The 15247-nt window shown below is 35.4% G+C and overlaps 1 protein-coding gene and 2 pseudogenes across 1 annotated transcript; all 3 read left to right on the top strand.

The window, feature by feature from the left end:
* The first annotated feature begins 76 nt into the window (after positions 1–76).
* LOC120209922 lies at positions 77–727 on the top strand (annotated as a pseudogene).
* A 1176-nt stretch (positions 728–1903) lies between these two features.
* LOC120209929 lies at positions 1904–11234 on the top strand (annotated as a pseudogene).
* A 2078-nt stretch (positions 11235–13312) lies between these two features.
* LOC120209925 (urease accessory protein D-like) lies at positions 13313–15203 on the top strand. The gene is made up of 8 exons (XM_039208807.1): positions 13313–13543; positions 13633–13698; positions 13781–13855; positions 13947–13991; positions 14158–14391; positions 14578–14660; positions 14750–14918; positions 15044–15203. The coding sequence occupies exons 1-8, from the start codon at positions 13406–13408 to the stop codon at positions 15155–15157; spliced, it is 924 nt and encodes a 307-aa protein (XP_039064738.1). The 5' UTR covers positions 13313–13405; the 3' UTR covers positions 15158–15203.
* The last annotated feature ends 44 nt before the right edge of the window (positions 15204–15247 follow it).

Raw genomic sequence — 15247 nt, forward strand, 5'->3', positions numbered from 1 at the left:
CATATATCTGTACATTACAAATGATACCATTCAATCATTCATAATTAGCTAATCCTCTTATTTTGCATTAATGTAGATATGGGGATAGAAGATTCATAGATGAGAGACATAGGCATAGATACGAGGTAAGCGACATTGAGATAGGTTATGCTTGATCTGCAAACAAGTACACAACCTTAAAGTCCATATTTTGCAGGTAAACCCCGAAATGGTAGCACGACTCGAAAACGCCGGCCTGTCTTTCACCGGGAAGGACGAAACGGGTCAGCGCATGGAGGTGCCGACTCTTTGCTCTCTGTCTCCCACTTTTATTTATTCATTGGTACCGTTTGACACATTTTATGATACAGATTGTAGAACTACCTGATCATCCATACTACATCGGTGTTCAATTCCATCCCGAATTTAAATCGAGACCCGGAAAAACCATCTGCCTTGTTCTTAGGCTTAATAGCTGCAGCTTGTGGAATTAGAGGCAGTTGAAGGGAAGTGTGAGAATGGGAACAAGAAAGTGAACCAAAATGGATATGCGCCCACAAAACCTGCAAACATCATAAGAGATGGTATATACAGTTATTGCTGCAACGGTGTGCATTCCTGAGTTTGGTCGTGATTTTATGTAATATTGATGATTTTGACAAGCTAGGGTAGTTGGATCCCTATATTTTTACAAGGGTCGGGAGTACTTGTTTGTATGGTTTCAGTTTCTTGGAATGGATCTTCAGTTTCTTCCACATGCGCATGTGCTCGATTCCATGATGATAATACTAAATTAATAATAATGATGATGATGTCGATGGAGTTAAATCTCCATGTTCCATTTTCTTCTAAAAACTAAGGGGGAAAAACACGAGCTTTTCCATTTTCAAACCTAATACTAACTCATAATAATTTATCTCAACCAATTTGATAATTAAATTTAATTTTAAATTCTTATGTAGTTTAGATAATCAACATATGTCATCATCTAATTGGAGAGTAATAAACCTTAGATTATGACATATGTCATCATCTAATTAGAGAATAATATATCTTAAATGAGTTTGAATGAGATAGTGACGCGCATTATCATCTAATTGCATGTTCAATTTATTTAATTGAATAAAAAATAAAAGTAAATTGATAGAATATGTAAATGTTGAATACCAAATGTGTAATTATACTAACTTTTCTAACTATCAAGTTATCACCTTGTTAAATGTATTTAATGAGGTTTTGATTAACGACATTTAAAATAATTAATTGGTGTAATAATAAAATTAAAAGATGGATTATTAAAATAAAGAGTAAAATGCACAAATGGTCCATTGATTATAGAATGTTATTTTTTTTTGAATTTTTCGATTATTAAAAGTTATAAATTGGTCATTTGACTGTAAATTGTTGTTTTGTTAAGTCACTCGACTATTAAAAGTTATGAAATAGTTACTTGACTATTCATATGTTCCAAGCTTATCTTTTTTATGTTAAAAAATTGATGGCAGTCTAAGCTAAACTTTAACTTGATTATTAGGATATAATAAAATTTGATTTGTATATAGCTTAAATGATTTGTAGATCAAATTATATTATATTCCAATCAACAAGTTAACGTCTTGCTCAAAAGATCATAAATATTTTAATAAAAAGAAGACTGGTTTAGAAGATATAAAATTGAATGATACTTTTAAACTTTAAATTAATGAAATACTCACCAATAAAACTATACATATAAACAATAAATTATTTTTCAATTTTTAATAGCCTACTAAATTAATAAAATATTTTTCTATAACTATTTATATATTTTATCATAAAATAAAGCCTACTCTTAATTAAATCAACATTTTAGTGTAGGTTACCAAAAAAGAATAAAAATACAACTATGAGGGGACGTTTGGATGAGGGAATGTAGGATTTCCAGATGAATCGAATTCACATTCCCCCGTTTGGTTAGTCGGGAATCTCATTCCCGATAATGTAAGATTATTAATAGTAGATTTTTTAGAGAATGTTATTATCTTCCTTTCCTTAGGTATTGTTGGATTATCAGCGTTTTATACTAAAATGCCCTTAATTTTTTTTTCTTTCAAAAATATCATTATTCTGTCATTGAATAATAAAAATTCTACGAAGGTTAAATTACAAATTTATCCTTAAACTATTTTAGATTTATAAAAAAAATCTATAATTAAAATTTTATATAAAGTTCACGAGGTTAAAATAAAATTTTACCCTTTCATTAAACTTTTTTATATATTTAATTTTGTAAAAAAATTATATAAATTTTATGAATTTTTTTTTAAATATATAAATATTTTTCAACTTGTTAAAAAATAAACATATAATAAAGATAATTTGGTTAAATATATATTTCAATAATCTTTTATTTCTTTAACCAAACACGATAATCTTATATTTCTACTAAACCAATCAAACATAAAATATAACATTTCTAATAATCTTATTTCTGATAATCTTACATTTTTCACATATAATCTTACATGTGAAACAAACACAGTAACGACTTAAAACATGGGTATTTTTTGCCTAGAACCTAAGCAAAGTTGAGGACAGCTGCTGCTTCAGCCGCTACCATCGCTACTAGTGCCGACGCCGCCAACACCGTACGCCGCGCTTTTCAAAGAAATACTTTCAATTCCATTGTCTGCGGTCGCTTTCATTTTGTCTCGCAACGCTTATTCAACGCTGTTTCAACCAAAGCCATGTCGCACTCTCAAACCTTTGCTGCTTCTGAACTCCACCCTCAATCCTCTGCCTCCGGTACTGCTCGCTTTTCTAATATTTTTCTTTATCACTTCACCCCTTTTTATTTTTCCTGGTAAAGAAGACAACAAAATAATGTCTTTTGGCGGCTTTTATGCTCATTGTCAGGCAATAAGCAAGCACTAATATCTTTGTCAGACAAGAAAGACTTGACGTTGCTTGCCAATGGCCTTCAAGAATTAGGGTAAATAAATGAACCCCTTTGTTCTTTAGATACCTGCATGCTTCATTTCATCTTTTATCATGGACCTTAGTTGCTTGTTCTCTTTAGAAGAGAAAAGGAGGGAAAAATATAACCTTTAACATTGACTATTGAAGAATGCCAGAGGAAATGGGGGATTATACTTGAACAAAATGTCATGAATGCGACATCATTTACGTATTCAAGTCTTTAAAACCATTTTTTAGGACTTGGCTGGGTCTATGTTATCGATACGGCAGAAAATGGTAAGAGACAGATCGCTATCTACTCTAATTCGACTCGGTCAGAATTCAGTTAATATTTGAATAGATTCAACTTGAGCTTGAACTCAACTCGAATTCTTAATGAGACGAAGTCATCTACTTGATACCTTACTTGAGAAGCTTGCTATCAACTTGAAAAAATAATATATTAAATTTTTAAATTAAATTATTTTTCTTTTTTAAATACAATATAAGGCTCTTGTATACTTAGTTTAGGTTTGAACTTGAGTATGAGCTTGAACTGAGCTCAAGTTAGAGTTTCAATCAAGTTAAATTTGAGAATATTTTGAGGTCCAAGTTTTTTTCGAATTCAAGTCGAGTTTCAATTTTCGGTTTTGAGTCGAACTTGAAAATTTTAAACTCACGAGTCTAGCTCAACTTTAAATTTTTCAAATCGAGTTGAGCTCAACAATGTTTGAGCTCGACTCGTTTTCACCTTACTTATCAGTATTAATGTGAAATTTAAAGCAACCATTTTGAAGCATTGGTTTGGACTTGAAACTATAGGTACACAATTGTTTCAACCGGAGGAACAGCATCTGCCTTGGAAAATGCTGGTGTCTCTGTAACCAAAGTGGAGCAGCTAACTTGTTTTCCTGAAATGGTAACCTTGGTTCTTATTTTTGTGTTGTCCCATCCTACTTAAATCTTTTCTTTCCTCCATTAATATTACATGGCCTTGTTAGGGCATCTATGACTATTTAAGGGGATAAAAGAAGAATCAGTGGGAGTTATTACGATGACCTCACTGATTATTTGGGAAGCTTTTTTTTTTGCTACTTGACCTTTAAGTCAAGGCCTACTTATTTTCTTTTCTCTTTGAGTTTAGAGATTGACTGAAGTGCCTTTTACAGCTGGATGGTCGTGTCAAAACACTACATCCCGACATACCTGGTGGTATTCTTGCTAGAAGAGACCAAAAACATCACATGGAAGCGCTTAATAAGCATGGCATCAGTGAGTTCTAACTTCTAACCCCGTCGTGAAAAAATGGAACTCCTTAATGGATAAGTGCTTCTTTTCCAAGTATGATATCAGACTTTCCCCTTTTTTCCCCGTCTTTTGAGCTAAAATTGTTTTTATTCAGGTATGTTTGATGTAGTGGTTGTGAATTTGTACCCGTTTTATGATAAAGTTACTTCAACGGGAGGAATTGCATTTGGTGATGACATCGAGAATATTGATATTGGTGGCCCTGCAATGATTAGAGCTGCTGCAACGGTAACTGTTAAGTTAGTAGCGAAATGTTATTTGATTGGTGTGTTAATTTTGTAACACCCTAGACCAGTACGACACACAGTCGACCGATTTAAGGTACTACACGGAACCACCGAAGTGGTTAATCAACTTATTCTTATTTTCTTGTACTATAAAACGACTCTTTACATTTGAGAGCCATCAAAATATACAAATATCTACATACTGACTCTTGACTGACTTTATAACTCAATACAACTGAATTCATGAATATACTTGCCATTTAAGATACTTGTGACGGACTATGCACTGGATCTGGACCTCGGTCTCTCTAAAGCTTCTCAACTAAAACGTACTCTTAACATCCGAAGGCTGAGCTAACTAGCTTAGCGCTACACTAACAACTAAAATATACTAAAAGTTTACCATTTGAAATGCTCAAGCTATCAAGTCTACTGCTATCTGGTCTACTGGTCTGTTCTGTTCTGCTTTAGTGAGTATACTCATATATTCACTCTCTATTCTATGGTAGATATCATGGTGTGGTTGAGGGTTCTGCATCTCGAAGCTCACACACCTGCCGAGAATGTGGCTCCCGAAATTTCTGCATCGGACACCACACTCTCAACTAACCCACTCCTTGAGTGTTGGATCTTGCTTCCAAACTAATCAGCTTAAAATGTCTTGCACACTCTCTAAGGATATCTGGACTGAATCTATACTTTCGACTCTGCTATCTTTTCTAAAGGAATTTGGGTGTCCTGATCGTTTCCCAAGCATTTAACAAGGCTAGTCTTATTTGATCATACTTTATTCTCGTTTCTACAATTGGATTAAACATTAATAAATGTTCTCACTTGTAGTCTTATTTAAGAGAAATTATAAGCTTTTGGGAAACCTCACTTACCTCTATACTTTCTCTTGACTTAAAGCCCACTTCTCAACTTTGGTATCGATATTGGCCTTACAATATCGATACCCCCCCGCTTGCCTCTATACTTATTCGTGCTTTAAAGCTCAACCCATACCTTTGGTATCAATACTGGCCTTATAGTATCAATACCCTCTCTGCAGTATCGATACCCCTACAACTATTTCATCCATTTTAATTCAAATTTAAACACCTTCTATAGCACTTATTCTAGTGTTTTACACCTATTCGATCACATTTATGGTCATACTATGGGTCTAGGGCCTCTCGGGCAACGTTTTGGCTAAAACAGACTGAAAGTGTTAATACTAGCCCAAGAATATCGATACTCCTGCAAAAGTTTCGATACTTTATATAAGTACCAATACTTTTAAACATTCTGTTCTGCCCAGTTTCGAAACTTTCTGGGAGTTTCGAAACTATGACCCAAAGTTTTGATACTCTTGAAAGAGTATCGATACTTTTGCCCAGAAACTCACGGATTTGCCCAAATCGAAGAACAAGTAATGATACTATCCCTATAGTATCGTTATTCTACCTGAAGAAGTCATAAAACACATACGAAAATGCTATATCTCAATCTCAAAGACCCTAGTGAGGTCCCCAAACATTCTTTAAAGTCTTATGTGATTACAAGGATCATAAATAATGTTTTATATCATGCTTATAACATAAATCATGTAATCTACCATTAACATATAACACTAAGCTTCATAACTTACTCTCAAGCTATAACTCATTTCTAATGAAAACTAGAGGTTACTAACTTGTCTTTTGACTTGGAAACTAAGTTAAAACCACTCTACAATACTTAATATTACTCAAAACAAGCTTAAATCTCTAGGTTCCCTTCAAACTCCTAAAAACCTATTTTGAAAACAAATTCTAAAACATGGAGCTTGAAACAAAGCTTGAAGGATTGAGAGAAACATTCTTACCTTGGCTAAACAAATCTAATATTGAAATGCTTGAAACTTGGCTCTTGAAAGAAAGAAGAAATGGAAACTAATGGAAGGAAGAAGAAGAAGAGTGGGTGAGATATTATGGGGAGTTTGGTTATGTAAAATGATATGTAAAATGATATGTAAAATGATATAAAAAGAGGGGAAAGTTTTCAGCTTCAACAAATGGGTAAACTAGACTTTAGGTCCTTCACCTATTAACTCACTTTGAAACTCTCTCTTAGCTTTAACTCTTGGGCCTACCTTAAGTCCAAAACCTATATAACTTGGTCCAACTATCTTGGGAGGTCTAATTGACTTGACTTAAGGGTCTCGGGTTGACCCAAACTACTAACCCGGGTTTCAGGGTATTACACATTTTCCCAAGTTGTGTATTAGCTGTGGAATTATTGTTATGCAACTTCATGTTCTAGTAGATAGTCTTATATACAACCTATTTATTCAAACAACAAACTAAACATGTAATTGAATGAACTGCATTGGTAATAAAGGATAATCCAATCATTTTCTATTTCAAAATAACACGTTTATCATCCCTTGAATTCCTTAAAGGCCAAGATAGGAATTGGTTAAGGTGGTTTGTATGAGGTCCTGTTGGTGTGTTGTACTTTGTATTTTTTTTTTGTTAATAAATTTTTGAGGCGCTCTTTTCCTCCTTTCAATGTCCATTGAAATACTTTGGTATTTTGATGGTTATGAAGGGGTTTTTAACGATGCCTCTCTTTCTTATTAAAAAAATTCCTTAAAGGCCATTTATCATTCCTTAACATACAATAGGACATTCTTTGTTTTAATTATTCTCGATTGCAAAATAACACATTTACTTGAATAGAATCACAAGATGTCTTGGTTGTTGTTGACTCACAAGACTATCCTGCACTCCTTGAATTCCTTAAAGGCGGGCAGGATGATCAACAGTTACGGAGAAAGCTTGCCCGGAAAGCTTTTGAACATGTTGCTTCTTATGATTCTGCAGTTTCAGAGTGGCTCTAGAAACAGACTGCGGGAGGTATTCTCTTATGCTTTAGCTACTTGGTAATCGTAGTTGAAATGGTTGCCGTTTAATAATGTTTAGAAGAAAAGAAAGCTACTTTAACTACCATAAGCTTAGGTCTCAGCTAACGAAGTGTACTATTGCATAAAAAGAAGGCATAATGACAAAAAAACACCCTTAACGTTTGACAATAGTGTCATTTTGACCCCTATCCTTTTTTTAAACACTTTGATCCCTAACATTTCATTTTTGGGGCAAAATTTCCACTGGTTGGATGTAAACAGTTAGTTGTATAATGGTTAACGCTTTATGCTGATGTGGCACGTCGACGTGGATTTGAATGCTGACATGGCATGTCCACATGGGATTTAACCCCAAATAGACGCGGCATGTCCACGTCAGCAGAAAATGTTGGCCATTGGTCAACTAACGATTTCCATCCAACTAGGGGGCATTTTACCCCAAATGAAACGTTGGGGGTCAAAGTGTTTCAGAAAAAAGGATAGGGGTCAAAATGACACTATTTTCAAACGTTAGAGGTGTTTTTTTATCATTATGCCTAAAAAGAAAATATCTCATATTTTTCAAAAGAATCAATGCAACAACTCATTGAACTTTTTCTATCAAGTGCTACCTATAATTGTTACAAATTTAGTTTGACATAGTTCTTTTTTTGTCGGAAGATAAAGTCCCTCCCCACTTTACGGTGCCATTATCCCTCAAAAATTCACTTCGATATGGTGAAAATCCTCATCAGAAGGCTGCATTTGATGTTGACAAGAGTTTGTCTGAGGTCAATGCTGGTGGTATTGCAACAGCTGTTCAACACCATGGGAAGGTGATTTAGTTCTTAATCTTATTTTTTATGCTCTAAACCTACTTATGCTTGTTAATAAGTTAAAACAGTAGATAATTAAGGGATCATCTTGCCTGTTTTTCCTTGTTAGATGAACGATATGAATGATCATTGAAGAGTAATACTGCTCTAGTTAGTTATTCATAGTACTTACACCATTATATACAAGTGATCCATAACTACTTACAACAACCTAACAACTTCAGCAACTAACTAACTGACTACACCTAACTTCATACCAGCTTATACATTTGCACACTAACTACATTCCACATTCTCCCCACTTTTGCCTTCTCCTCCAAGAAACGACTGAACACAAACCTTTGCTCGAAACATCTGAAACTGTGCTGCAGACAAAGGCTTGGTCAAGCCATCTGCAACTTGATGACTAGCAGGCACATAATTAATCAAAACCTGTCTAGCAGCCACTTTTTCTCTAATGAAATGAACATCAAGTTCAACGTGTTTTGTTTTAGCATGATACACTGGGTTTGCAATAATGGCTACTGCACTATTATTATCACACCACACTATAGGTATTTTAGGTTGCAACATTCCCATGTCTGATAGTAGAGCACTTATCCACTTTGTCTCGGCAGTAACATCAACCACGCTCCTATACTCGGCCTCCATAGTGGATCTGGAAACAGACTTTTGTTTCTTAGAGCTCCACATAACCAGATTCTCACCAATAAACACACAGTTGCCTGAGACAGACCTTCGATCATCTGCATTCCCACCCCAATTAGCATCCGCAAAGGCCACAATACTCAGTCCAGCACTGGACGGTGTTATAGCCAGGCCATGGTTAAGTGTGCCAACCAAATACCTCAGGATGCGTTTAACTGCCACAGGATGCTAGGGCATCACAGGTTTCTTTAACCCGAGACAAGTAGACACGCATGCTTTCTTCTCCTTTTTTGAGAGACTGTAGTTTACAGTGAAGGTTCATCACAGCTGTGGACGACCTAGTGGCAAAGATCTGTAATACTGTGTTCCAAACTGCAGATGCAGTTTCTGCTCCAACGAATTGCGAGAGTAAATGCGTACTGATAATCGAGCAACCACGATGCTAACGCACTATCTTGAGCTATAAAGTCTTCATAGTCTTCTTTTGGAACCATCGTCCCATCTTCAGCAGTCAGGCATTCTGGTGGAGGCTTAAACGCATCGGTGAGCAACCATTCAAGCCGGTGACTTCTTACTGTGAGAAGCACTTGCTGCTTCCAAAGCAAGAAATTCGTTTCATCAAGCACAACATTAATCTTTTTGTTAGTGAACATCTTGATTCTGTTCGAAAGTGATTGTGAATCAACAGCAGCCATGAACACCGAAACTTCTTGCAGCAGAAACAACCTCTCCAGGACTTATGGCGATTGATACCGTTAGATGCACGATATGAATGATCATTGAAGAGTAATATGCTCTATGTTATTCATAGTACTTACACCATTATATACAAGGATCCATAACTACTTACAACAACCTAACAACTTCAGCAACTAACTAACTGACTACACCTAACTTCATACCAGCTTATACATTTGCACACTAACTACATTCCACATTCCTTCATAGTTTTCTTTTCCAAGAAAGTATTTGCTTTTACTATTTTTTTTATCCAGCTTGCTCTGCTGATAAACTCAGTTACGGGATATTAGATTTTTCAGTCGGTCTTACTATTTTTTTTTTCAATTTGGTTCTTATCATGCAAACACGGGTAGAATTTATATTGTTGCTTATGTCGAAGAGTGTCTTGTTTTGTTTCTGTCCTTTTCGCTTTGGTGGTTAAGGACATGAAATCCTTCGCAAATTGGAATGCTATGATTATATTCGTTTCCGATTTAGTTCCCAGCTGTGTTATTCCCTAACATAGCCTTGTCTTTTTTATCTTGGTGCAGGAAATGTCGTATAATAACTATTTGGATGCCTATGCTGCTTGGAATTGCGTCTCTGAGTTTAGGAACCTTACAAGTGTGATTGTAAAACACACAAATCCATGTGGGGTAGCTTCTCGTGATGACATCCTTGAGGCTTACAGGCTTGCTGTGAAAGCTGATCCAGTGAGTGCATGTGGAGGAATTGTAGCCTTCAACATAGATGTAGATGAGGCAAGTTGATAAGTTTTTTTTTTGGAATCCTTGTATGCATCTGTGAGGTCTTTGTATCACACGTCGAAAATCATCTTATCCGTATGCTACCTTCAAAATCAAGACAAGGTACCGTTTTTTACGCTGTTTTGGATTTAGGCTCTTGCTAAGGAAATCAGAGAGTTCCGGAGCCCAACGGATGGTGAAACTCGGATGTTTTATGAGATCGTTGTGGCTCCCAAGTATACAGAGAAGGGACTTGATATCCTCCGTTGAAAGTCAAAAACATTGAGAATCCTTGAAGCAAAAAAGAACGAGAAAGGGAAGCTCTCACTACGACAGGTTGGTGGTTGGTTAGTCGGCCCAGGATTCAGATGACTTGACCCCTGAAGATATCCAGTTCAACGTGGTATCCGAGAAGAGTCCACAAGATAGTGAGCTTCGTGATGCAGAATTTGCATGGCTGTGTGCCAAGCATGTCAAGAGCAACGCTATTGTAATAGCAAGGTTTGTTATTTCCCCTTTTCCTCTTGAAAAAAGCTGGGATAATTTACTGAGCCTTGGACATTATTATTATTTCGCAGGACAACTGTATGTTGGGTATGGGAAGCAGGCAGCCAAACCGTCGCGAGAGTTTGAGAATAGCTTTCAGGAAAGCAGGAGATGAGGTCAAGGGAGCTGCTTTGGCTAGCGATGCATTCTTCCCGCTTGGTAATTACGACCTCGAAAAGTTTTTGCGCCTTTATGTTGTTACGAGTATAAAAGTGAATGCGTGCAATTGCTTGGCCTACATAACCTGTTTGCTAACGAATATGTTTCGTATTAATAGCTTGGAATGGAAGAAGCATGTGAAAGAGGGATCGGAGTCATTGCAGAGCCTGGTGGGAGCATTAGAGACGGGGATGCCGTCTATTGTTGTAACAAGTACAGTGTTTCGTTGGTTTTCACAAATGTGAGGCACATTAAGCATTGATGATTTTGCACTTGCATTACTCCATGGATTCAACTTGAGGATGCTGCAATGTTGTGCAATTTATATGGCTGTAAGCTTAACAACTGATAAACGTTGGGTTTGTACTGCTCCTTTTAGTTCACCAAAATAATAGAATGAGATATCTGAAGTTATATATATTGGCCGGAGCTATCACCTTTGACCTTGATGGATCACCGGAGTTGATAAAAGCAAACATAGGTTTAGTCAACAATTTAACATATTTTTTAATGCTTATCTTTTAATATTATATTGTAAAGTTGATTTTTCATATGATATATAAAAATAAAGTAATGCAAATATGTTATAAATTAAAAAATCCGATTAAGTTTGAACTTTAAATGTTAAACTTGGAATCTTTAAGTTATACAAATATAATATTTTTTATGTAAATTCTTTTAAATTTCAGATAAATTCATATATATAAAAGCCAAATTTTGAATTCTTAACTTATGATCATCTAAAAAAGAATAAATATAAATTGTTTTTGAAATAAGATAAAATGTTTGAATCTTCACGTTTATAAATAAACTAAATTAAATTAGGTTTAAATGTCTCATTATCCTCTGAATTATATATTTATATCGAGTTATTCCTAAAATATTTTTTAGAACGTTTTATCCCTTGACTATAAATTATTATCTAGTTTATCCCATTTCGTTAACACCGTTAAAAAATTCTCACAGATCAATCAAAACATGGCACATCACCCGTTAATTTTAATTTTCTTTATCTAAATAAATAAATATCAATTAAAAAAATAAAATTATATAATATGTCCAAAATACCCCTCCTCCTCCACGACCGTCCACCCTCCCATTCCCCAACACCAGCCCGTCTATTTTCCTCTTCTCCATTCTGTACCCTAATCACTCCCCAACTTTCTTTACCCTCTCCATCACTCATTTAACTCCATCAACATAAAAAAAATTGCATCTTTATTAGTCTGCCTTTGATTCCATGTTTCAGTCCAAAAACCCCAATAATTTTGCGAAGCTCGGGAGTAAACTGAGGAAGAAAACATGGATGGGGTGACATCATCAATGGCTGCCAAGTTCGTCTTCTTTCCACCCAATCCACCTTCGTACAAGCTAACTGAGGAAGAAATCATGGCATGGTTTGTATTAATGGGGTTTATGCTTTTTACATGAATGATTGTCGTTGGGGTTAGATTTGTTCTATTTCCTTTTGTATTATCTAATACACTTCCTGAATCCTTTATATGCTTAAAAAAGATTTTAAAAAATCCATGTATAATTGAATCACCAAAAGCCTTACTTACTCGAAAACATGCCTAGAAAATGAATTTTAATTTCCTTTTTTCACAAGTTCTATTATTAATTCAATTGTTACGAGCTTAACAAGAAAAATAAATCAAGAAATTTTACTTACCCGTGATATTAGATTTTGAAAACCCAGATGAGATCAGCCTTGAATTAGAGTCGCAAAGCATCAAATCAGCAAAAGATTCTTCTTCACCTTCATCCATGGCAGAGCTATGGTTATCTTGATTCAAAACAAGATCGCATTTTTCTAAATCAAAACCCCTCGTAATAGAGGAATAGGCGGAAAGGGTTTCTGGGTTTTGGAGAAAGGTGTTTAAGTGGAAATATCCATACGAAAAATCAAAGCTTTAGCAGTGTTTGGTTTGCGAGAATTTTTTTATATTTTCTGGGATTATCCTTTTCTTAAGCCACTGAAGAGCAAGATTGATAGAAAAGAAGGAAAAACGGGTGTTGGTGTTGGGGGATGGGAAGGTGGACGGTGACGGTGAAGGTGAAGGTGAAGGAGGAGGAGGAGGAGGAGGGGTATTTTTGACATATTATATAATTTTATTTATTAGTTAGTTTTTTATTTATTTAGATAAAAAAATAAAAATTAAGAGATTACATTACGTGTTCTGATTGGTTCATGAATTTTTTTAAACAATATTAGTGAAATAGAACAAATGAAATAATATTTTATAATGATAAAATATTTCAAAAAATGTTTTAGTATAACTCAATACAAATGATATAATTAAAGGTTATAAAAATTGTCTTTGTATAAAATCTCTACCGTACTCGATTTAAATTAGTTTATTAAAAGAACACAAAGCAGCCCTTCTAAGATTATGGGTTTAACAAAGCCCAGAGTTTGCAATTTCATGATAAATGGGAATTAATAAACGGAAAGGTAAGAAGAAAGCAGGAATGGGGAAGGGAAAGGTTGTAGTGGAGAAGGTGAGGGGAAAGTCAACAGTAACAAGAAGCTTCTCAAATTATCCACTTAAACTCATTTTCCCCAGAAAGGTTCTCTCCCTTTCTCACATCACAAAAGATTAAATGTCTTTGTTTATTCCTCTCTACTGAAGCTGATGATTGATTGATTGATTCCTCAGGTGGGTCCTTCCGAAACCGATGCTGTCTGGATTTACACCCTCACCTATGGCGGTGGCATTGTCTCGGTACAACTCGATCATCAGTCTTTGTATCATTTTCTTGTTTCTTTTTGTGTTGGGATGAATGTTTATAATTGTTCCATGTTAGGGAGATTCTATTTCAGTTGAATTTACAATCGGAGATGGCTGCACTTCTGTTCTTACTACCCAATCCTCCACAAAGGTTTGATCTTTATCTTCTAATCCGTTTGTCTTTGCGATATACAAACTGGGTTTTGACTGAATTGATTAGTTTCACGTCTGATCTGGTTTAGGTCTACAAGTCATTGGGATCCAAGTGTTCTGAGCAATTCTTGGAGGTAACTATCCTTCCTAAACCCTAAACCCGAGATTGATGAATAATCACTAATTTACACTAAAATCTTATTCGTGTGACAAGTTTTTAGAGAAGGATTCAACATTTTGAGTTCGTTTAGATGAATGCTTGTAGTGGAAACGGCTAATCTTTGCTTTACTGTGCAGTAGGCAAGAATTGGTAGTGGTGCTCTACTCGTAGTCATTCCGGATCCAGTCACATGTTTTTCCACCGCAAGATATTCTCAGAAACAGGTGTTTAGGTTGGTGTCTGACTCAAGTTTGGTCGTTGTAGATTGGTTTACCAGTGGTCGTCATGAAAGTGGGGAGAAATGGGATTTCGAACTTTATCGGAGCACCAACTACATATTTGATGAAGGCAATCGACCTGTATTTCTCGACACTGTAATATTCTCATTATTCCCCTTGGTTATACTGTTAATCTGTTAATGATTATAATGCATTTAAGAAATGGTGCCCTGTGGATAATTTATGTTTTTTCTCTGTGATGCCCTCTTAATGTGTTCCCCTTCCATTCGTTGATTTTGCCTCCTTTTTAAGTTCTTTCTTTTTTATCTTCTCAAATCATAGGTATTGCTAGAACAATGTAGCCCTGTGAATATAGCGGAACGAATGCACGAGTACCAAGTCATAGCAATGATGATAATCTATGGGTAGTTACTTCAATGTCCTTTATTTTACTAAGGTGTATTAAATTCATGTATGCTGAAAGGATTTTGTGACAGAAGTAACTTATTTGTAGCCCAAAGCTGAAGTTTGTTCAAGACCAAGTTCAAGAGAATGTGAAGAGGCTGATGTCTCAGCAATTACACATTCCTTCGACCAACACGGGGTGTCGTGCTAAAACAAACTCGGATAATTTTTCCATCAGGCCAGCTTTTATCGCATGCTGCAGTGCCTTTGGTCCTAAGGTATTTGCTGACACAATATCAGCTGTGTTATTGCATTGAACTCGTGCTTGTATTACTCAAAATGTTGAAATCTTGTAAATAAATGTTGATGCATGTGAAAGTTGAGGAAACGTTATTTTTTGCAGGGAATGGGTGTTGTTGTTCGCATAGCTTCTACGACAACTGAGGCAGTTTATAGGTTTCTGCACCATCAGTTGGCTGGGATGGAGCCCCTTCTCGGTGTATCACCCTATTCTTGAACAAATATTGTCATTTCATTTGAATTTCAAGCGCAATTGTCTCCTGTTATGATTTGTTTTTGGGTATTGTAATTTGTATCAAAATATTAA

The sequence above is a fragment of the Hibiscus syriacus genome, unplaced genomic scaffold (assembly GCF_006381635.1).
Source record: "Hibiscus syriacus cultivar Baekdansim isolate YM2019G1 unplaced genomic scaffold, ASM638163v2 tig00020895_pilon, whole genome shotgun sequence".
Taxonomy (NCBI): Eukaryota; Viridiplantae; Streptophyta; class Magnoliopsida; order Malvales; family Malvaceae; genus Hibiscus; species Hibiscus syriacus.

Bases quoted from the DNA above. Each gene is read 5' to 3' on its own strand.
- LOC120209925 (XM_039208807.1), top strand. From the start codon at position 13,406: ATGGGAATTAATAAACGGAAAGGTAAGAAGAAAGCAGGAATGGGGAAG. The intron at 13,544-13,632 runs GTTCTCTCCCTT...TTGATTCCTCAG, and splicing joins AACTCATTTTCCCCAGAAAG to GTGGGTCCTTCCGAAACCGA. The intron at 14,392-14,577 runs GTAATATTCTCA...CTCAAATCATAG, and splicing joins GACCTGTATTTCTCGACACT to GTATTGCTAGAACAATGTAG.